This window comes from Akebia trifoliata, chromosome 8 (assembly GCF_017979445.1).
Source record: "Akebia trifoliata isolate Shusen 1 chromosome 8, ASM1797944v1, whole genome shotgun sequence".
NCBI classification, from domain to species: Eukaryota; Viridiplantae; Streptophyta; class Magnoliopsida; order Ranunculales; family Lardizabalaceae; genus Akebia; species Akebia trifoliata.
The window spans coordinates 50,759,226-50,781,576 of record NC_141382.1 but is presented as its reverse complement, the minus strand read 5'-3'; the positions used below and the strand labels follow the sequence as shown (position 1 = coordinate 50,781,576).

The 22,351-nt window shown below is 35.3% G+C and overlaps 3 protein-coding genes across 4 annotated transcripts; all 3 read left to right on the top strand.

Moving 5' to 3' along the window:
* The first annotated feature begins 5,970 nt into the window (after nt 1-5,970).
* LOC147397602 (Pseudouridine synthase family protein) lies at nt 5,971-12,229 on the top strand. Its single transcript, XM_086449411.1, has 9 exons — nt 5,971-6,247; nt 6,425-6,530; nt 8,302-8,480; nt 8,884-9,029; nt 9,872-9,963; nt 10,157-10,494; nt 10,968-11,037; nt 11,348-11,419; nt 11,578-12,229. Exons 1-9 carry the CDS (start codon nt 5,991-5,993, stop codon nt 11,761-11,763), a joined length of 1,446 nt encoding a protein of 481 aa, XP_086305537.1. The 5' UTR covers nt 5,971-5,990; the 3' UTR covers nt 11,764-12,229.
* Nucleotides 12,230-12,422: 193 nt separating this feature from the next.
* Nucleotides 12,423-16,755, top strand: LOC147397601 (pollen receptor-like kinase 4). Its single transcript, XM_086449410.1, has 3 exons — nt 12,423-13,724; nt 15,131-15,718; nt 15,860-16,755. The coding sequence occupies exons 1-3, from the start codon at nt 13,034-13,036 to the stop codon at nt 16,531-16,533; spliced, it is 1,953 nt and encodes a 650-aa protein (XP_086305536.1). The 5' UTR covers nt 12,423-13,033; the 3' UTR covers nt 16,534-16,755.
* A 3,558-nt stretch (nt 16,756-20,313) lies between these two features.
* On the top strand, nt 20,314-22,301 carry LOC147397600 (protein kinase C-like zinc finger protein). 2 transcript variants are annotated; one of them, XM_086449408.1, is made up of 3 exons: nt 20,314-20,571; nt 21,128-21,583; nt 21,688-22,301. In XM_086449408.1, the coding sequence occupies exons 1-3, from the start codon at nt 20,470-20,472 to the stop codon at nt 22,264-22,266; spliced, it is 1,137 nt and encodes a 378-aa protein (XP_086305534.1). In that variant the 5' UTR covers nt 20,314-20,469; the 3' UTR covers nt 22,267-22,301. The 2 variants fall into 2 exon arrangements, with proteins under 2 accessions (XP_086305534.1, XP_086305533.1); XM_086449407.1 differs by having other exon boundaries at nt 20,315-20,571; nt 21,104-21,583.
* The last annotated feature ends 50 nt before the right edge of the window (nt 22,302-22,351 follow it).

Sequence of the window (22,351 nt, the reverse complement as noted above, 5' to 3'; positions counted from 1 at the left end):
TCACTTTTAATTGTCCCCACAATTTTTTTTTCTACTCTTGGTTGCCCCCACGTGAGTAAAATTCTGGCTCCACCCCTAGGAAATATGTACAAATTTTAGATATATTTCATCGAGATACGAGTGAAGTGCATAGATGGTTCTTTGCCACTTTTACGTCAAAAAAGTGTGTAATGAGGTCAATCTTGAGGTCACTCAAGCACAACTCTTATTGAAAAAAGGGAAAAATAGAAAAGTAATATAAAACGTTGTAGGGATATTTATGGAAATGTGTAAAATAGAAGAGATAAGGCAAAATAGGGATAACCGGCCTTGAGATACGGTACTTATGGGATAAATCTTGAGAGAAAGGAGTGGGACCATTGTGTTTTATTTTATAAATTCTTCAATAGGAAAAGGAATTCCAATCGAGAGAATAGCGTCAATATTTCCCCGCTAAAAAAAAAAAAAATTGTACTTGAGGTGGAGAAATGGTTCTTCCAAAAAGAAAAAATGATTGCAATCGTATAATTGGAAGGGATTAAAGTAGCTGGTGCCGCTCAAAACTATTGGGGGGGGGGGGGGGGGGGAAGAGGGACCTTAGCACTTGTGAGGTATTTTATTAGCTAGTCTGCAATGCATACCTATAAGAGCATTTATAATGGAGTTATAATATGTCAGATCCATTAACGGTTTTCTAATATTTTTTGTTACTCATCAAAAGTATTTTTTTTAATGTGTACTTCAAAGAAGTTTACTTTGGTTACAAATTTAGGTAGTCACGTTGACATTTAACTCATTCGAAATAAATTTAAAAATAAAAATGTTTGATTTGAATTTTAACATGTACAACAAAGCTTATAATTAGTTTGAGGGGATTTGTTAATAAGTAGATGGTAAAGAGGCCTATGTGGCACTTTCTAGTAACTATTTTTTAACGACTCCATTAGAATTGCTCTAAGGCTTGTCTGGCCTAACAAGTTTGAAGTGTGTCAGCAAAAATGATTTACAGGTAGGTCACGTACTTTGAAGTTTGAAGTAGTTGTGTGGCCTAACAATAAGGCATCTAACATTAACATGTGTTAGTTGACGTGTTCATTTTGTGTACACGAAAATGATTCAACGATCACGTATGGTGCTGAAGTCATGTTTGATCCAATGGCAAGCCATGTGAAGTCTTGAAAACTCCATCTCCCTAATGCACCAACGCTCATGCGAGAAGGGAATGTTGTATATATATGTTGCACGCTTTGCATCGAGGATAGGATAAGACATTGGTCCGGGAAAATAATGAATCTCCCCATCTCCCCAACTTTTGCAAGTTGTTGTATTTTCCCTTAGTTTCTAGATCCATGCATGGTAACCAAACAACTTGGACAATTGATTTATGTGGGAGCAAGGGCACCTTGGAATAACTCGATCTCATACACCACATGAGCTAATTCTTATGAGGTGTGCAACTTGGTTCAATTCAGTTTGGAGCTAAATTGGAATTGAATTGAATTGCTATAACACTGAACCAACCCGAATCGAACTAAAGTCGATATGGTTTGATTCGGTTCTTGTCAGAGAATAAGATGCACTGTATTAAAATGCATGAGATACATTGTATCATTGTTAGTGTATCTCACACAAATAGAAGGTTGTGATGAAGGATATTCTAGAATATATATTGATATTTAGAATATATCAATTAGGATATTCTATAATATTTATATTAGGTAGTTTTCATATATCTTAATTGATGTGATGTCTATAAATACCCTATTGGGACTTTTGTAATATTCATCCAAGAATTATCAATAAAATTCATATTTTCTACATGGTATCAGAGCTCATGCTCCACTGAGCACATCGATCTTGGTGCGCCATTCTTCGGCAATGGCGCCACCGCCATCGCCGAACCTTAATCATTTTGTTTACCTTATTAGTATTTTTTTTTGCAATAAAAATACCATCTTTCTCTATCTCTGAACCTAGCTATCTTATTTTCTTCTTTGCTATTATTTTAGGTTTTTTGTTTTTCCAATAAAAATCACAATTTCTTTTATATCTTTGCAAATCTCCCAATTTCACACATTCATACTACACGATCTCAATTTTTTTTCCATCTAAAATCTCTCTCCAATGAGAGTTTTTTCATTTAAATGGCACAATCCTACTTTTTTATGCTTCTGGGAGAGATCATGACAGATCTGGTCTAATAAGCCATCGGCTCCGACAGACTCAAAAAGAGCAGGATACGACAATAATGGACTCCATAGACAGACGATGACCACCAGCAAGCATGATTGGCACTTCGACGATCAATAAACATATCCATTAATGAGATCAAACAATTATTTAACAAAACCAATAGCATATTCCTTTTTCAAAGGACCATGCAATTGGGGGAGGATGTCAGAGAATAAGATGCACTGTATTAAAATGCATGAGATACATTGTATCATTGTTAGTGTATCTCACACAAATAGAAGGTTGTGATGAAGGATATTCTAGAATATATATTGATATTTAGAATATATCAATTAGGATATTCTAGAATATTTATATTAGGTAGTTTTCATATATCTTGGTTGATGTAATGTCTATAAATACCCTATTGGGACTTTTGTAATATTCATCCAAGAATTATCAATAAAATTCATATTTTCTACAGTTCTATGGATTGTCATTGTCCTAAAAACCAGTTTGAAGCAACATATTTTAATAAATAAAAATATATATATATGAAATTTCATACAATGAGCCATTATTAGTCTATCCATAAAAAAAATGCTATTAATTTATCCATCTTAAAAATAGTCATTAATCTAATTATAAAAAAGTCATCAATCTATCCATAAAAAATGGGTGTAATTTATTAAATAAAATAATAACATGTATATATAATTTTATTAATGTAAAGGTTCGATTCTCGATTTTATTCAGTTATATACAAGGTTTGAACCAAGAACCAAATCAAATTGATCAATTCTCCATTTTGTTAATCTAAAACCAAACTGAAGTTCATTCTAAACCAATCTAAGTTCTTAATTTGGTTCGGTTCAAATTGTGAACTAGAACAAGTTGCACCCCTGGTCCTTATTCAATTCAAATTCACTATCTAGTATCCACATCCTCAAACTTGTATCAATTAATTTTAAATAACCAACACAATAAAGTTGGTTAAAGACAAGAATTATGTTGAAGTGACCTCAAGTTGGAACCTCATATCACACTTCGTTGTCATGAAAGTGTATGAGAATCATAAATACTTTTCATTGAGATACGAGTGAAAAAGCATTTATGGTTCATATCCACTTTCACCTCAAGAAATGTAATATGAGTTTCGAGCTCGAGGTCACTCCAGTATGATTCTATCAACAATGAATAGATTTCATGAAGAACAAGAAGAAAATGGAACAATAATGACCATTGAGGGTGATCGTCTCGTTGAATTTATGATACGCCAAGTTGTCAGATTACTATATGTGTACAATTGATATTTTCTCTTTCAGTCAAGTTATTGGGTTGGTAATCGTATGCTATTGAAAGTTGTCCTTTTATTTTCTTACACAATTCAAGAAGAGAGTGTGTTGTCGCCTTACACGTGCAAGGGTGCACTCCTTTAAAGATTAAGGAAATAGAATCTTTACACTTGTTTGGATTGAGAGACATAAAGGAAAAAAAATCATTAAAAATAAATAAAACAAAACAAAACAAAGGGAGAAGAAATCCAATTTATATCCATCTTGTTAAGTTTAATAATAGAAAAACTTAAGTTTAGAGAGAAAAAAGGTTAGAAACTCACTTAACAATCTAAATAAAAGAAATTGAGAGAAACTCACTTTTTTTTTTCTTTTCTTTTCTTTCCATTTCTCTTAATCCAAATACACCGTTAAGGTTGAAGAAAAAGAGGATTTAAAAAAACACAATAATAAAAAATAAAAATAAAAACCACTTATATTGGCACACAAACCTTTTATCTATAAAACTAAGAGCATTAAAGTAATGGAAGACATAATTTAGGGGATAACTCTTCTATTTTTAGCTTTAATTAATCTCTGATTTTAATTCTTTTAATGGAAGCTTATTCCTTTTTTTTTCTATGCTCTTTTTTTTCTTCTCCATTCTTTCCATCCGTTTAGTTTCCTGCTTTTGATATAATGTTTATGGATCTATTATTTTTGGATTGTGATTTTTTTATTTCGAACCATTTGAGGGATCTGACAAGAATAATGATGTAAAATCTAATATGAATGGAGAAGTATGTTCTGAGTTTTGAGTGTATAATTTCGAGACATAGATGATACAATTGCAATTGCAAGGTGTTAAGAGTCTTGAGAAATCATTATTGCTATACATAGGTTTTGTATGAAAGAGATGCCTAAGATTTTTTTTTTTTTTGGATTATGGGGGTGTCTTGACATAAGTCCAACTAGGGAGGCTGGATGAGGGACCTCCCCTGAGCACATACAATGCTCCCACGCATCACAAGCATAATGAAAGGGAAGGAGTGCCCTTGTGAGTGGTCCCGAGAAAATATTGCTCATTCTAGGCATCGAACACACAACTCACAGATTCTCACCACTTATTGGATTTAAAATTGCCAGAGTCACGCCCTTGGTTACCTAAGAATCTTATTATAGTTATAGAAGTAAGAAAACTTTAGTTTTAAAGATAATAATGACTATTTATCAGGATTTGAGATGCGATCTAAGATCCTACAATAGCTTCCATCATTAGCTATGTGAGAGGGAGGGACTATAATGAAGGATGTGGCTATATCTATATTAAATAATGCTGAAGTGACCTCAAGATTGAACCTCACATCACACACCCTGACGTAAAAGTGGATAGAAACCATATATGCTTTTCTCGAGATACTCCAGGGTGTGTGATATAAATGAAAAAGCATTTTCAATTCCTATCCACTTTTAGGTCAAGATGTGCATATGAGGTCCAATCTTAGGATCACTCCAGCAAAACTCATATGCATTTGTTGTGTCACATATAATCTCATTGACGTGGTGGTGTGCGCATGCTTATAGATGCATTTTATTCAAGATACCAGTAAAACGCATCTACGGACATGCACGGGTCACCACGTCCGTGCGTAGGCCACCATGTCTAGGTCTCCCTCGTTGAGATCACTCCAGCACGACTCAATCTCATTATTTGAAGACATGTTGTAAGAAAAAGTTGGTGTGCCAATAAAAGTTCTTAAATTTTATCTTAAAAATTACAATGAAGTGCATTTAGCCTAGGGGTGTCACTAGGTACCCATTTACTTAGAACCAAAATCGAAAATCCTGGTTTCAGTTCCCTTTTTATTGGAATCGATTAGAGTCAGGTTTAATATGGAACCAAACCGATAGGAATCGAAACCATTAGGTTCTATCCGATGGATGCCCACGAATACCTGTAACCGATTTATTTTGTCATTATACATGAGTCAAGGTAATCCTGTAATTTAAAATTAACATATATGAAATAAAGTTCTTCAAATTTCATATAAACTAAATATTTGAGCTTAAGATGAGTCATTTCTTTTTAAATTTATTACTTGTAAAAGAAATAAATTTTAATATTTGAAAATAAAGGTCATTAAATTACCATATTAGTGGAATAAATTATTATTAAGTTGACACTTTATAAATAATATGTTATTTTTTAGAAGGAAATTTTTTTTATATAATGATTTTGAAATAATTTTTCTCATTCGATTCTCGAGAATTGGAATTGATGGGTACGCGTGAGTTTTTATGATTCTGATTCCGATTTCATTTATTTTAAAATTGAAACCAGAACCGATAAAATATAAAGATTATGATTCAAAATATCATAGGAATCGAACCGGAACCGGAACCGGATTTGACCCATTGACACCCCTAATCTAACCCCCTTTAGTCTCCTAGGGAAGATCGAGGTCAAGGGGTGTTTTGAGGACTTTTACGATAATTTTTACTATTTGTGGCTTGTAGCGGTGGGCATTATGGTCATCGAAAAAAAAAGAAAGAAAGAGAAGATTTATGCAAAATCTTACAATTGGCGTCGTCTCTGTTGCCCTCTATTCAGTCTTCTCGCTGACTTCGACGGCCGAAATTCAGCGATGTCGTCAGATTCCCGGCGAAGGTAAACAAGGGGGAATGCTAACGTGCGCAAGAGGAAATTTGATCCTAGTGAGAAAACGAATTAGGTGCTCTGCGATGGAAAATCAGACAGAAAAGAAGGTTTATTTACATTACAACCACACAGATTCCTGCAAGTATGCGAGGTGGACTTCAAGGTACCGTAGTTCATCTTTTCCCGATTTTCCATTTTTTTTTTTTCTAATATTTGTTATCCCCCTTTACATGTATGTATATTATCACTTCTACTCGAATCGGTCTAGTTCTGAGTTGACCCAATTGGAAACCTTCAGTTTTATATATTTCACTCTTTTTTATGTATATGTTTTTGACAGGGAATGTTATGAATTCATGTATGCTAGGCCGTGGCAACATGTACTTGATTTCTATTTGAATCTAGTGAACGGGCGATCGTCGATATCGGTGTTGTTTGGAACTAAGGTGCTGTTTTTTTTCTGTTAGAAAACAAAGTTTCTTGGTCTGATTGTAATTGTTGTTCATCAATTAATAATTAAGAATCAAATGTCGTATGTTTTTGTGAGTTAATTGTACAATTCAGTAGTCATGGTTTAAAACTGAGGTGGGTTATGATTATTAATGAATTTCTTTCTAAACTTTAAAAAAAAAAAAAAAAAAAAAAAAAAAAGATGTTTTCTTGTTACGTATGAGTTTATTTTCTTGTTGAATTTCACAATTGGAGATCACACATCTTTAAGTTTAGTGGTGGTTAGTTAATTTTGCAAGTATTGATGGTGGACACCAACTTCAAATTCTAGACTACTATAACTGGTCAATGTTGGCAAACACAAATTTTCTATTTTGAATTTGATTAATATGGGAAATTATCATTATTTGGATTTTGGAAGCTTAGATGGGTCATCCATGGACTTTTACTTGATAAGAATTTCTTATTGTCATTGTATTCACATCTCAATTTTTTTTTTTTTTTTTTGAAAAGCATTGAATGTAAACAAACCATGAGATTATCACTCTTGCTTACAAACCGATTCCTATCTGAATAAAAAGTCTTCAAAGAAGACACTTTTGAACTCCTCAAACATCTTGCCTCAAAAAAATAGAATTCTCATAATGTTAATTAAAATCTATTGAAACTTTTTTTTTTTGGCTTATCATGGGTATCCCCACTATTCGGGTGAGACTAATCCCGCAATCATACTCACATGCACTGCCCCGCCCCGCCCCCTCAGAAAGTCCTACTTGCAACTGGTTGAGTTGAGGGTCAACTAGACCTGGAGAGTGACCCCAAGGAATTCATTGTTTCGTGGGGTTTTGAACTCTTGACCTGCCCATCCCGAGGAGCTTATCAAGGCTTGGCTTGTCACTAGGCCAACCCCTTGGGGTTTACTTAAGCGATTACTTAATTCCATTGAACAAGCGAGAGTTCCTCTCCTTCCATGGCCCCCAACTAACTACAAAAGGTAGTAAGTGTCATATAATCCTTTCTCTTCCTCGTGATTGAGAATTAGTTTCGTTCTCAAAGTTGCTGGTGTTACTTTGGGAAGTTACTGTATAGGTGTTTGTATTGTGAATGGAGCCAAATTGAGTTCTAATGTCATTGATCAATGATGTAAAACCCAAAAAAATATTTTATTTTCTTATTTACTATTTATTACAATCTTGAGTTTGTCTTGGTAAGAAAAATAATGAAATAGGCATCTCATAGAACTTCCACTCTTTCTCTTTGGTCTAGGCTCTTCTGTTTACTATTTGAATAATGCTGAAGTGACCTCAAGATTGTGTCTCATATCGCACATCCTGACATGAAAGTGTGTAAGAACCATAGACACTTTTCATCGAGATACGAGTCAAAAGCATCTATGGTTCCTACACATTTTCATGTGCTATATGAAGTACAATCTTGAGGTCACTCCAGCACGACTCTTACTATTTTTATCCACTTTTGAATTGCGTGGAACTCTCTGTGAACTCTTTTTCAGCTTTTCCTTTTATCCGTCATGGAGAATACCAAAACGCCATGATGCATATATGGTAAAAATTTGGTCTCAAATTAAGTGCACTTATGTCATAAAAGATATCTTTGACCTTGTAAGCACAGCTCATTAGTAATTATACTTAAAAAAAACTTCAAAAGAGCTTGCTTTTCATAATTATTGCATTATCAATGATTTATTTACGAGTCACGAGATTCACCATTTGCTATATGTAATTTTAGAGGCCCTTTTCTATGTAGAAATTTGTTCAAGATGTTGCTGAAATTTCAGAAGCTCGTGAGGAAACTGAATCGGTATGTCTTTCTGCTAAAGATAGGACTGGAAGATGGGCAAGAGTAACATTTAAGATACTTCTTTCATATCACGGGGGTTCTTTTGAAGGATGGCAGAAGCAGCCTGACCTGAACACTGTTCAAGGGTGAGTTTTTTTTTTCTTTAATTAATTTATTAATTTACTGCTTTTTAGTATCGTTCAGTCAATAACTCAAACTCCAGGCCTATTTGTTTTATTAGACTTGGATAAGAAATTAAGCATTGTCAATATCGAGAAAGCGATAAGTAATGAAGCGACTTCTTGTGATTCGTGGTATTGGGGTTCCATTTGCATAATGCGACCCTCTTTCTATAACTATTTATTGACAAAATCATGGAAAAAAAAGTTTGTCATCATCATCTTTGTCTGCAACTTATTTCTATTACTTGGCCCAGGATCATGAATACTTTTTTCCCCCATTAAACTCTATGTTGAGCCATATATCATTGTTCTTGACTCTTTTTCTCTATTTTTTTCCTATTAATAGCCGCCTTTTACTTTTTTAAAGCTTAGTAGAGAAGTCCCTTGGGAGATTTGTTGATGAGAAGAAAGCTCAAAAGTTGAAAGATAAGTCTTTACCACTGGAAGGTTGTGCTATTGTTGCTGGGCGCACTGACAAAGGGGTCACAGCTCTGAAGCAAGTTTGTGCATTCTGTGAGTTATAACCTCCTCCTCATCCCCTATGTTCTACATTTGAAAAAAACCACATTAGTTGAATATTAGTTGGTAGTTCAAATATCTTTTTTTGATACACGCATTTTCTAACTAATTAGTTTTTGCAATCATAATCTGTGTTTTTTAAATCTCAAAGGAATTGAAAAAATTTCCCTATGTAGTTGTCCATTTCTTAGATATCAACAGCTACGATACCGAGATCTGGGGCTGGTGTTGAATTTGAAACAATACTTGATACATAAATGGTGTCCATATTTAGCATATATTACTAGTTACAAGCATTCCCCTTTTTCTTTCCAATATAGACACATAATCCCGCACATCAAGATTTATAAAACCTCAATTAAATGAAAAATAAATAAATAGCTTCTATCTATACCGAGTTTTTATGCTATTTATAGTTCCAAGAAAAGCTAATAGTTTGGCTGACAGATGCACAATAAACACGGTCTTACTCAGTATTTTCTCGATCAATGCTACTTTTTTACTGAAATTGACTGGCTAGGATTATTAATATGAAATTGGAGAATGAGATGAAGTCCAAAATGTGATTTTTTTAGCTCGGTCATGCAAGACAAAAACTTTTCTTCCTTCATATAGACTTTACATATAATTGAAGAAAGGGCTTCAATATTTGACTTTACAAATGACAAATTGGCAACTTGGATGCTCTTGTTAATTTAAATTGGGATATGTTGTTTTCCATCTCTTGGAAGTTCATGGGATAGAAACAATCTGCAGGAAGTTTGATGATTTATTTGAATTTGCTCTGTAATATTACTGGGAATTTTGTGATGTCTATTGACTTTTTCTACATTCAGATACTTGGAAAAAGGATGTGAAACCTCAAGATGTTGAGGATGCCATCAACAATGGAGAACCAGGAAAGCTCAGGGTCATTTCTGTATCAAAGGTGAGGATTTGTTCAGTCAATGATATATTTTCAATATAATATTTTTTTTGTCGAGAAAATGATCGGATAATGCAAACAATGTCCAATGTCAATCATGGATGCAAGGATTGGTTCTCATTCTTGCTGCAGTTATTGTTAAATTGGCTTATTCATCATTTTTTAATCAGTTTTGATTCGTTTGAATGAACTGTAGGTATCACGTGAATTCCATCCTAATTTCTCTGCAAAATGGAGGCGTTATTTCTATATTTTCCCTTTAAACGATGGAGAGGAGGAGCACTGCAATGGGAGCAAAAGAGATGAGAATCTCATCACTAATCAACCGCACTGCGAGCAATTAAATGGATGTAGAGAATATATTGGAGGGGAAAAAGACGGATACTTAACTGTTGATGATGAGAACGAGTTTGAAAGTGGAAATAAACCAAGAAGTTTCAGCATACACAAGGTTAACCAACTTCTACTTCAACTAGAAGGGAAGTCTTTGTCGTACAAGATGTTTGCACGGGACACAAAAGCTTCGAGAAGCACGTAAGAATTAACATCTCTCTGTGTATGTATGCACCACAGCCACACCCATATGCTTGTATGCTTTTTAAAGCAAGGCCAATTTGTTTGTCTCAGCTAGGTCAATGGTTATGGTTCACGTTGCAACAATGAGGGTATGATTTGAATACCAGTTCACCCACTGAAGGTTAGAAAAAAAAAGGGCCAAGTCTGGACCATTGTTCCATGTTTGTGTGCCTACCCTTGTGTGTTCGATAATTGTTGCAGCAACGAGGGTATGATTTGAATACCAGTTTACCCACCAAAGGCTAGAAAAAAAAAGGGCCAAGTCAAGGCTTTGGACCATAGTTCCATGTTTGTGTGCCTACCCTTGTGTGTTCGATAATTGTTGAGACAACACATAAATACATCTTAACATCTGAGCTTTGTTCTACATTTTCCAAAACAGAATAAAGCTTACCATGTACAAACTACATTATTATTTTTGTTTATGCCAGGGGTCCACCAACAGAGTGTTTCATCTACCATGCTCGGGCTACAGAAGCCAGATTACCTTGTGTAGAAGAGGTTCACTGTTTATCTTGCACACTTTTCATTCTTCTTTAACTCTATTCAATTGAGTACTACATCATGCTTGTTAATTTATTAGTTTTTGAGCTTCATGATTACTTTGAGATTTTTTTTTTTCTTTTTTTTTTTGTTTCTCCTGAGTTGTCCTCTTAAGCTTCCCATTTTTATGATGTTTGATGTGGTTTTCTTAAGGAATGCCACATTAACTCAAGGTAGTGTTGATTGAGGTGATCCGACTTGAAGGGTATTTTTTCACTGGTTTTAAGCATATGAATCAAGTCTGCCCATACTATATCTTCTTTTATAGGTTCATGGGGAAGGTGGAAAAGGATCCAAGATCATGTGTGTTGAGCTAGTCGCCAACCGCTTCTTGCGCAAGGTAATTGATTTAGTTATTTTATATCAAATATATTTCTAAAAAGCATAAAATATAGATAGAAAAATGTCAAACAGTAGTTGATGTTCATAATAGAAAGAAAATTAGGGGTAGTTGAAGTTCTTCCGATGACCCTAGCTTTATTCATGTGTATCTATCAGATGGTTCGAGTGCTTGTTGCGACCTCAATAAGAGAGGCGGCTGCGGGTGCAGATGATGATGCTCTGCTAAAGCTTATGGACGCTACATGCAGACGTGCCACAGCTCCCCCTGCACCGCCTGACGGCCTTTCCCTTGTGGATGTTGGTTATGAAGAATTCAATCCGGAAAACTGCCTCATCTTATAGGGTAACTCTATAATCTTAGTCGAGCAGAAATGGCATGTATTTGGGAGAGGTTAGGGGACACATTCAACAGATCCTACTCGGGAGATCTCTACTTGAAACAACTCGATACTTTTTTGAAAAGAGGGACCAGCATGTTCTCTGTCAAGCTTATCCGTCATCGCACAGTTAAAGCGAACCTCTTAGATGATTCTCCAACCCATTCTTTTATAAGGAAAAAGATTTTTATATGTGCTTTTAATTGATCTAGTTGTTGTAATTTGGTCTGTAATTGAATATTCCTCCTGAGGTTGTGTTCTATTACCTTTAAGCCTCTCCTCTCTTAAACTTATTGTAGTCAGATTCCATAAATTGAATTTTCATCATTAAAGCCTTATCCCAAAATTTGGGGTTGGCTGATCGAATCTTGTTCCTCCATTCAATTGTCGAAAGATGTTAATTATTTGAAATCATTGTTCTGTTTTCTGTTGATTGTGGTGCTAATTTTTATCTTGGACTTTATATAGACAACCTGCTCATCTCCTCGCGATGATGTCATGTACTTGGATTCACTGAATCAGAGAATTGAATGTTTAACTCTTCTAGGCAAATGGCTGTGTCGAAGAATCGAAAAGAGAGTTGCTATTGCCACACCAATTCCTATGCAAATCACCAACGGATTGCACACCATCCGTTTGCCTAATCTCTAGGAAATCTGTGTATTTCCTCTCCTCTCAACCATCCGTTTAATGTAGAATCCCAAACGATCGTGAATTAGTATTTCAAAATGCAGACTGGGAGAAGGGGAGAAAAAAATGTCTGCAAATCTAAGGTGTGATGGTGGGGTGGATGATCATTTGGTTGGATTCTTGCTAAGTTACATGTCACTGTGCTATTGGTAGGCTGGATCTTGCCAATAGGCACGTTAGATTTCCTCCAATAATAGTAGATCAGTTATTAATTCTATTGGTTAACATCATCAACAATAACACCCTACCCACACGGGATAAAATTAATGAATAAATAAATCAAACATAATTAATGTAATATAAAAATAACAAAATCTGAAGGCCGGCCTTAGATCTCTCATGAAACAACTCATCCCAAACACATACACCTCTACAGACAAGCAAAGATGACTATGTCAATCTCACCGTCTTCATTTGTCCCTTTCATGTAACATTACTACACCCCATTCTTAGCATTTGACGCCTCTCCCTCCCTTTTCTCTCTCCTCTTCTTCCAAAAACCCATCTCTCTCTTCAACCCTCCTCCTCTTCTTGCATTGACATGCATGCATGTTTGCCTTTGTGCTCACCACCTCGGCCCTCTCATGGCCCCTAATGACCCACTTTGGTCTTTTACATTCCTATTTGTGTTCTTATGTGTATTTGTGTCTTCCAATGCCTCGGACTCTGAGGCCCTCATCAAGTTCAAGAATTCATTAGCTAACGATGATGCATTGAGCAATTGGAACGCGTCAATAATCCCTTGCTTCAGTGATGACAAGAATTGGATTGGTGTGCTTTGTTCAAATGGCACGATATGGGGATTGCAACTCGAGAACATGGGTCTAATGGGTATCATTGATGTGGAATCAATTATGGGATTGCCATATTTACGGTCGCTAAGCTTCATGAACAACAGCTTCGATGGCCCCATTCCTGACGTAAAAAAGCTTGGTGCATTAAAGTCGGTGTTCTTGTCAAATAACAATTTCTCTGGTGAAATTCCAGATGATGCTTTTGCCGGCATGGGATCATTGAAGAAGATATATTTGGCGCAGAACGGATTTACGGGTAAAATTCCTACATCCCTTGTTAAGTTGCCTAAGCTTTTGGAGTTGAGGCTTGATGGGAACCAGTTCCAAGGAAAAATTCCAAATTTTCAACTGAAGGAATTGAAATTGATGAATGTTTCAAATAATCAATTGGAGGGTCCAATTCCAACAAGCCTAAGCAAGATGGATAGGAGCGGATTTTTGGGTGAGTCACCTTTGTAACCCTCCACCATTGTTTCCATGATCCCCAACATCATCATCATCATCATCATCATCATTGTTGTTGCTGTTGCTGTTGTTGTTAGGGTTACATGATTATGATTGCCATTTCATGGGTAAGTAGGATGATCTCAATGTTGTAACAGGTTCAATACAGAACTGAACTAGGTATAATATGGTTGCCCTATCTTCATCATCATTACACAAATAACAATAAAAGGTATAGATAGAAAATAAAGCATAAGATGGGACACAGAATTTACGTGGTTCGACAATAATGCTTATAGTCTAGGGTTCGTGACGAGACCCTTTCATTATTTCCACGAAAATCAGGGTTAAAGTCTCTTAAAATCTCACTTCAGAAAACTCCTCGATAACTCCAGACTTATAGCCCACACAAACCAAAACTCTGAAAATTTGGATAAAATCACCCCCAAAACGGAATCGCTTTTCGTGTACAGTCCATTCTACGATCATATATAATACCATCAATAGAATGCAAGGCACAAAAATACCATTATTTTATTTTTTATTTTGCCGGATTTAATTTTAGTATTATATATCAAATTGTTAACAAGGAAGAAAATAATTTTATTTTATTTTTTAAGAATTAATGTTGTAATAATACTCACCCTTGTCTCATTGTAATAGTACAGATATAAGCTTTTAGTGCAATTACTTTAGATAATACAAACAAACAAAGCCTGGGTTCAAACCCCAAAAGCAAATAAAGTGTCACTTTAACTTAAGTATTACCTCTGGAAACCTACCATGACCATTAAATTATAATTTTCTTTCTGATCTTATGTATATAGAGTTGAACTCTCCTTTAACTAAGACTTTGTACTTGCAAGCATTTCTCATCATTTTAATGTATAATATGCCCCTTCAAGCAAATCTATTTTCCAGAGCTCAATAAGAATGTTTTTGTTAGTGGTGCAGTGCACGTTGATCACAAGAAATGTATCATATGAGTCAAAGAGTTGACTCTGTTATCTTGTCTCATCATTATCAAAGTTTTATTCCAAAAATTTGGTTTAGGCCATGTCATATTTAAGAATGCTGTAGCATGATCAAGATTCGTGCTAGTGTTAGGAGGTTATGAAGTTTAATAGATTGCAAATTTTGCATCCTTATCTCACGATATGTGCCACAAGATGATAAATATGAGGGAATAAAGACTTTTATGCCATTTTAGTGTCTACAATGCCAACCTAAAGTAATCCTCATGCTCTAAAATTATAGAATATTAAATATGATATATTGTGATAAACATTCTCATTGATGCACCAAATCATTATCTTAATATGTACGATAATCTATTACATTCTTCGTTGCATATTTTATGGCCAAAACTTTAATTTGGCATCTGACATTTTTCCGATCACCCAGGTAATAAAGATCTATGTGGGAAGCCTTTGGACTTGTGCAACTCCTCCAAAAAACTGTCTGTTGTAATGATCGCCATCATTGTGATGGTCGTGGTGGTTGTACTTGCAGCCATTATTACAGCCTTCTTCATCCTACGCAACCGTCGACCAGCACAATTGGGCCAGGCCACATCTTCGAACAACACAAATAAGGTGGTGTCTAGTGAAGGAGACCAAATGGAGCTTGGCACCTCACCGAAGCACTCCAGCCACTCTACTAAGGCTGAACATGGGAAACTAGTATTTATAAGGGATGACATGGAGAGGTTTGATTTACAAGATTTGCTTAGAGCTTCAGCTGAAGTGTTGGGCAGTGGAAACTTTGGGTCTTCTTACAAGGCTGCTCTTTTGAATGGATCTGTTATGGTGGTGAAAAGATTTAGACACATGAATAATGTGGGGAAAGAAGAGTTTCAAGAGCACATGAGAAGACTGGGGAGGTTGAAACATCCCAATTTACTATCTCTTGTGGCCTTCTACTATAGAAAGGAAGAGAAACTTTTGGTAACTGACTTTGTTGGGAATGGTAGCTTGGCTTATCATCTCCATGGTAAGTAATTTACGTTACATATCGATGTGATAATTGCATGACATGTTTAGTGTTGTTTTACGTGCTTGTTTGTGCATTTTGGCATATTCATTTGGTGGTTCGTTAAAGAGCTTCATAATACACCATGATTTTCCATTTCAGGCAATCGGACACCTGAAATGCCCGCACTCGATTGGCCTACCCGCTTGAAAATCATCAAAGGAGTTGCCAAGGGACTGGCTTACCTCGACAATGAGCTCCCTAGCTTAATGGTATCCCACGGTCACCTAAAATCCTCCAACGTGCTTTTGAACGAATCATTTGAGCCCCTCTTGACAGATTATGGCCTACTGCCTATAACCAACAAGGATCATGCTATACAACTCATGGTAGCCTTCAAATCACCTGAGTATACGAGATATAGCTGTCTAAGAAAGAAGACGGATGTTTGGAGCCTAGGGATACTGATTCTAGAGATGCTAACGGGTAAATTCCCTGAGAATTATCTAAACCAAGGTAAGGGAGGTAAAAATGTGGATTTGGCGAGTTGGGTGAACTCGGTCGTAAGGGAAGAGTGGACGGGTGAGGTGTTCGATAAGGAGATGAAAGAGATGAGGAACAGCCAAGGTGAGATGCTGAAGCTTTTGAAGATTGGATTGAGTTGTTGTGAAGAAGAGGAAGAGAAAAGGTGGGAATTGAAGGAGGCTATTGAGAAGATTGAGGAGGTGAGAGAGAGGGACAGTGATGAAGAATCTTCTTCATTTGCTAGTGAAGGGGACATGTACTCCTCTAGAGCAATGACCGAGGATGAATTATCTTTCTCTATAAATAGTTGATTGGAGTTTAAAGGAGTGGAGGCCTTTGAATTGAGTTGCCATTGATATAGGTAAGTTAGGTGCATTGTAATGATCTGTATGGGATGCACTCTATCATTGCTATGGTGCATTTTATCACATTGGGGCATTTTTATCATCCTAACTTACCTCTATCAAATATCAACCATGTGGTTTGTAGAAAACGAACCTTTCCTTCTTTTTTATTTTAATTTACATTCTTTCTCCCTTGGGTTTTGTGGGATTAGATCATAACGCAACAGATTGAGTGGTATTAATCAGAGTGTGCTCTTTCTCTCTCTCTCTTTGAGTGGGCTTAGAAGTTTCGGAATGGGATATTTTTTGTGAAGATGATCTCTAAGGTGAAGAGATTAAAATCTGAAACTTCTAACCGTTCACAATTCTTAAACCACTTTGATGGTGTTAGAAATTTCTTACAATTATTAACCATTTTTTATGGGGTTAGAAGTTTCAGATTGGGCTGATTTTTTTGTGAGGATGATCTCCTCACCATAGAGATTATTCTTACAAAAAATCAGTCCAATCAAAAGCTTTTAAGCCATATAGAATAAATTTTAGCTTCCAACATTAGCTGCTGAACACTATCCTATGTGTGTGTGCGTGCAGGCGTCTATGTGTGTGTGTGTGTGTGCAGTGGACCTAAGAAAAATGACTTAAAAATTATGTAACCTGAATGAAAAAATATGAAATCCAAGGGCCCGGATTCATCCTAGTGATATGCAACATATCCTCAAGATGCTTCCACAAGCTCGGCCCACTTTCTTAATGGATTCTTTTATTTTTACTTCTTATAAAGCGAGGGATCAAAGAATGGTTAACATTCTCATCTATGGAATACTATAAAAAAAACTCACACATAAAAAATGAGTGAATTCGAGGCCAAGGCCCGTAGCATTTGACAAAAGTTTATCAAATTTGGTGGAACTTGGCGTTAAATTTACCCCTTTTTTTCATGTAGTGATTGATTGTTACTCTGAAAGTCTTCTTCTTTATATTTTTTTATTTGACTAGATCATCAGAGCTTATTTGATAGGTACCACACCAGTGTCTAAACAATATAGTTGATCGAAGAAGAAACGATCTTGCTCAAAACACGAAACTTGAGTTGTGTATGTGTTATGATATAATTATGGTTGTGATCATTCAATAGGTTCAATCTTCTTGCATTGAATCATGATTGGTGGATCCTCCTTTTATAAGTACAAGTTACAACTACGCAGTCCTTATTGTCCACCTCCACCAACATGTCAAATCTCATTTTGGCTGTTAGGTAGCCGTCATCTTACCTTACTATATATCAAATTAATAAATAAAAATGATATTATGATCCCTAGTCTTTGTCCAAAGCTCCAGACCAATAGATGGTCTTTAAGATTTGTGCAATGTGAATCTCAATGCACCATCAGCAACATGGATGTGGGGATTACCACTAGGGATGATGCTAACACTCATTTATAAAATATAGAATATTTAAACCTCACTTGGTGTCCTCTTGAATCTATCCTACAGTCACAACCTTAGTCATCACCTAGTCCCTGAATATAGGAGGAGCCACACTAATAAGGTACTTTTTTTTTCCCTTCTTTAAATTCATCTCTTAATTTTCTTTAATTAATAGATTTGAAAATTGATTTTTCTCTCACATTATCACATTTGATTCATGGAGATTAAGGCCATGAAGCTTCAAATTTTTTTTTTTTGTCGAAATTTCTACTGTTTCAAAAATTATGAAAAACTCTACAATGTTTTTTATGGATATGTTTTTTCTGAATTTTTTTCCGTATAATAATTTCTCAGTTCATGGTGAATTCTACTACTTTGAGACTTACTAGATTAATTGCTTATTTGCAAGAGATTCTGTTGAGCTACATATGTCTCAAAAGAGTTGTGATGAATGCATGCGGTTTTGGTACATGGCTGATGTGGCTAGGGCACAAAACTATAGATCGTTTTCATTGAGACACATAGGAAAAAGATGTGCGGTTTTGTACCCTTATCACGTCAGCCTCGTACCAAGACCGCGTGCATTCATCATTATTTTTTGAAGTATTTATTAATTATGATACTATCTCCATTGCTAATTATTTTTATTATTTATCATTTTTGACTGGTGAGAGTGATAAGTCCATCTTTGGGCAGAGTGATAAGGCTCCTATCAACATCACCTAACGTGCTTGACTATCAATTTTCATCAAGTCTTTCCACAAATAGTGTTAAAAGAGGGTTTTACAAGATTGGAAAATATCTAATGTATTTATATGGTTAACAATGAAGAGCATTACTTGGAATTCTCCAATTTGAAGTTAAAAAAACTAAAGAAGTAAACAAATTCAAAGCATTATGATTATTGATCAAAATAAATTTTTGGCCATGACCCATCATAAGAGATGGAAGATTGATTATTTGTTCGATTCTTAATGTTCAAGTTACACATGTTGCGTTGAAATAGAACAATTGATTCAAAGGATGAAGGCCATGTTACTTGGTATCAATGCCAGACATACGTTGACAAGTTGGGGGGACCAGGAATGTTGCTTGCATGTCATTCTTATCTTCCCCCAATGGACAACATGTCTTGTAGTAGTAGTTGTAGTTGTAGAAGGCATATCATATTGTATCCTAGAAGAGCTCTTCTATGCATGGTAACAAAGTTTGGATTCGGCAATTTTTGAAAATTCAAATAATTCTAAGAATGTTTGGCAAAAAAAATTCAAAAAATTTATGAGAATTATATAAATGATGTTTTTAGGTTTCCTAAAGAGAAATCTAAATTTGTTGAGAATTCTTGGATGAATAATACATAAACCTTAATAAGATATTTATAAACATTACATCAACCAAGATATAGAAATATCCTAATATAAATATTCTAATTTATTAATACTTCTTAAGGTAGAATATCTTAATTGATATTACTACATATATTATTTTCCATCACTACCTTCTTTCGAGTTATGTAATAAGTACATTGATGATGATAAAATGTATCTCATGTATCATATTCTCTTACATGTCCCTCTAAAACCCATGATATTCAATTTCCTCTCAAATTCATATCTTGATCTTTAGATTTGAAGATTGAAGAAGATATAATCTTAAGATTAGGAAAAAAAATCAAGATTATGATTTTGAAAATGAGAAATAGAAGAATCGTTATAAAGATTTTGAGAGAAAAAGAAGAACGAAGGTTGAAGATGATGGATTTCTATATTTAAAAAATTAAATAAATAAATGTTGCAAAAAGACCAATAGATAGAGAGAGAGAGGCGGAGTTTCGGAGGATTCCACCCCAAAAAAAAATACACCTTGTAGGAGGATTAAAATATTGAACGATTAGTTGGCAAATTAATTAAAATACCCATGCAATCATATGGTACAAAGGGGACTGGGGAAGGGATTAACCATAAAATTGCTTTTTTTTTTTTTTGTTTGGGGGGGGGGGGGGGGGGGGGGGGGAGAGGTTATGTACAATTTTTAAACGGTCGAAAAGACTCAAATATATCTAACGGTTGCAATTGGTTTGAAATAGTGGACATTCTAGGTAGGACCCATCAATCCCATACGTATAAAGAATCACCCATGTTGCGTCGATTCCTTAATTAGATGAACTTAGCCAACTAAAGGGTTCATATTAATATGAAAAGAACAATTATGGAATATTACCATCTCCAAGTTGAAGAGTATATACTTTATAGCATAAAATAAAATAAAAAGCCGAAATTCCCTCACATATCCTACAATAAAAGAAGTAAAAATGAACTAAAACAAACAACCAACCAAAGAAGATAAAAAATCTCCTGTTCTTAGCACTCAATCCTTTTTTTTTTTTTTTTTTGATCCTCTTGTGCTTAATTTATTTTATTTGATCAAAATCACCAAAGAAAATAAAAATCAGATCTTTTTTTGTTTCTTGCTCTGATGGCTGGATCAGGATATCTATCCAATGTTGTCGACAACAATATTTTCGTGTCGGTTTTAGTTTCAGAAGGGATTGAGTTCCTTATATCTGGTGAAGGAAAGGTAAGCCTTTAATTCATTTTTTATTTTATTTTAAATTAAATGTTTTAGTTCTTTAATAATAGCTCACTTTTTGATTTTCTGATTATAATCTTCTGTACTATATTTTTGTTTTGGCTCTTTGGTTCTATGTTCTGTTAATTTCCAAGTTTTCTCTTAATTTTAATGAACATCGATATTAGTGCTCTAAGGGAAGAATGATTTAATGGTCCATGAATGTTTGACACATGGACTTACAACCCCAAATCAGCCAGTTTGTTGATTTCTAACTCTTGGATTTGAGAATTTGTAATGTAGTTTGAAACTTTTGTTATGATCCAACGGCTAGAAGTCATCCATCATGAATAAAGTTTGGCTGTGATCCTACCTAAAGTTCTCCTAGATCAAAATAGTCAACCTAATGGTATGATCAGAACCATCCAATCATGTGATGGGTCCAGCAACCAAATAAATTGACTTGGATTTTCAATATGGTTGTTAGAACACAAAGATAATATAGTCAAACTCGACATATCTGTTTTGAATCTGAGATCAGGTACCCTTATCATCCCTTGATCAGAAGACAATCAGCTTGTTTTTCTCAGCCAATTGGTGTAGGCCTTGTAAAGTCTTCACTCCTCAGTTGATGCAACTATACAACAACCTGAGAAGCAGAGGTATAGAGATAGAGATAATATTTGTTTCATTCGATCGAGACGAGAATGGCTTTAGAGAGCACTTCGAGCACATGCCATGGTTGGCTATCCCATTTAATGCAACCATCCAAAGACGATTATGTGCTATCTACCATGTGAACAACATTCCCTCATTGATTCCATTAACTTCGGATGGGGAATTTGTCGAAGAAGATGCAGTTTCATTGATTGAAGATTATGGCATCGAAGCGTTTCCCTTCACTAAGGAGAGAAGAGAGGAGTTGAAGGATATGGACTATGTGAGGCGTCATGGGGGGAAGTTGGAGGACCTTTTAGTGTATAAAGAACGGGATTACGTTGTCACCCGAGATGCTAGAAAGGTAAATTATTGTTCTTCTTATTGTTAATTATTGTAAGTAATTGATCTAATCCTAATCTCACCAAGATAATGACCGCTATTTGTCACCATTTTCATGTTTTGTAGATACTTGTTTCAGAACTCGTTGGTAAAACTATAGGCCTCTACTTCGGGGCACACTGGTGCCCCCCATGTCGAGCCTTCACTACACAACTCGTCGAGGCCTACAATGAGATAACGTTCACCGAAAACCAAAGCTTTGAAATCATTTATGTCTCAACAGATAGAGACCAAGAAGAATTCAATCTCAACCTAAGTACCATGCCATGGCTAGCAATACCTTATCATGACAAGGCAAGACATGATTTATCTCGAATTTTTGAAATCAAAGGGATTCCAGCTTTGGTCATTTTGGGACCAGATGGGAAGACCATTTGCACAAATGGGAGGGCCATGATCTCATCATACGGTGCTAAAGCTTTCCCTTTCACCGCACCAAGGGTCACAGAAGTGGAGGCAGACGTACAAAAAGAAGGGGATGGATTGCCACACCAAGTGAAGGATCGAAAACATGAACATTTACTTAAGTTAGATATGGCCAAGGCCTATGTATGTGACTCTTGCAAAATGCAAGGGAAGTTCTGGGTGTTTTCGTGTGAGAAGTGTGACTTCGACCTTCATCCAACATGTATAGAAGAAACATAGTTGCTCAGAAAAAAAAAAAAAAAAAAACAAACAAACATACATAGGGCTTATGTGCTTGTGTAGAAGAGAAGAAAGAGGAGTAAAT

What these genes read in the sequence shown, in the direction of transcription:
- LOC147397602 (XM_086449411.1), top strand. Translation starts at nt 5,991, where the DNA reads ATGCAAAATCTTACAATTGGCGTCGTCTCTGTTGCCCTCTATTCAGTC. An exon ending in ACAAAAGCTTCGAGAAGCAC is followed by an intron (nt 10,495 to 10,967) that starts GTAAGAATTAAC and finishes TGTTTATGCCAG; the next exon opens with GGGTCCACCAACAGAGTGTT. An exon ending in CCAACCGCTTCTTGCGCAAG is followed by an intron (nt 11,420 to 11,577) that starts GTAATTGATTTA and finishes TGTATCTATCAG; the next exon opens with ATGGTTCGAGTGCTTGTTGC.
- LOC147397601 (XM_086449410.1), top strand. Translation starts at nt 13,034, where the DNA reads ATGCATGTTTGCCTTTGTGCTCACCACCTCGGCCCTCTCATGGCCCCT. An exon ending in GGATAGGAGCGGATTTTTGG is followed by an intron (nt 13,725 to 15,130) that starts GTGAGTCACCTT and finishes CCGATCACCCAG; the next exon opens with GTAATAAAGATCTATGTGGG. An exon ending in CTTGGCTTATCATCTCCATG is followed by an intron (nt 15,719 to 15,859) that starts GTAAGTAATTTA and finishes TTTCCATTTCAG; the next exon opens with GCAATCGGACACCTGAAATG.
- LOC147397600 (XM_086449407.1), top strand. Translation starts at nt 20,470, where the DNA reads ATGGCTGGATCAGGATATCTATCCAATGTTGTCGACAACAATATTTTC. An exon ending in TTATATCTGGTGAAGGAAAG is followed by an intron (nt 20,572 to 21,103) that starts GTAAGCCTTTAA and finishes ATCTGAGATCAG; the next exon opens with GTACCCTTATCATCCCTTGA. An exon ending in TCACCCGAGATGCTAGAAAG is followed by an intron (nt 21,584 to 21,687) that starts GTAAATTATTGT and finishes CATGTTTTGTAG; the next exon opens with ATACTTGTTTCAGAACTCGT.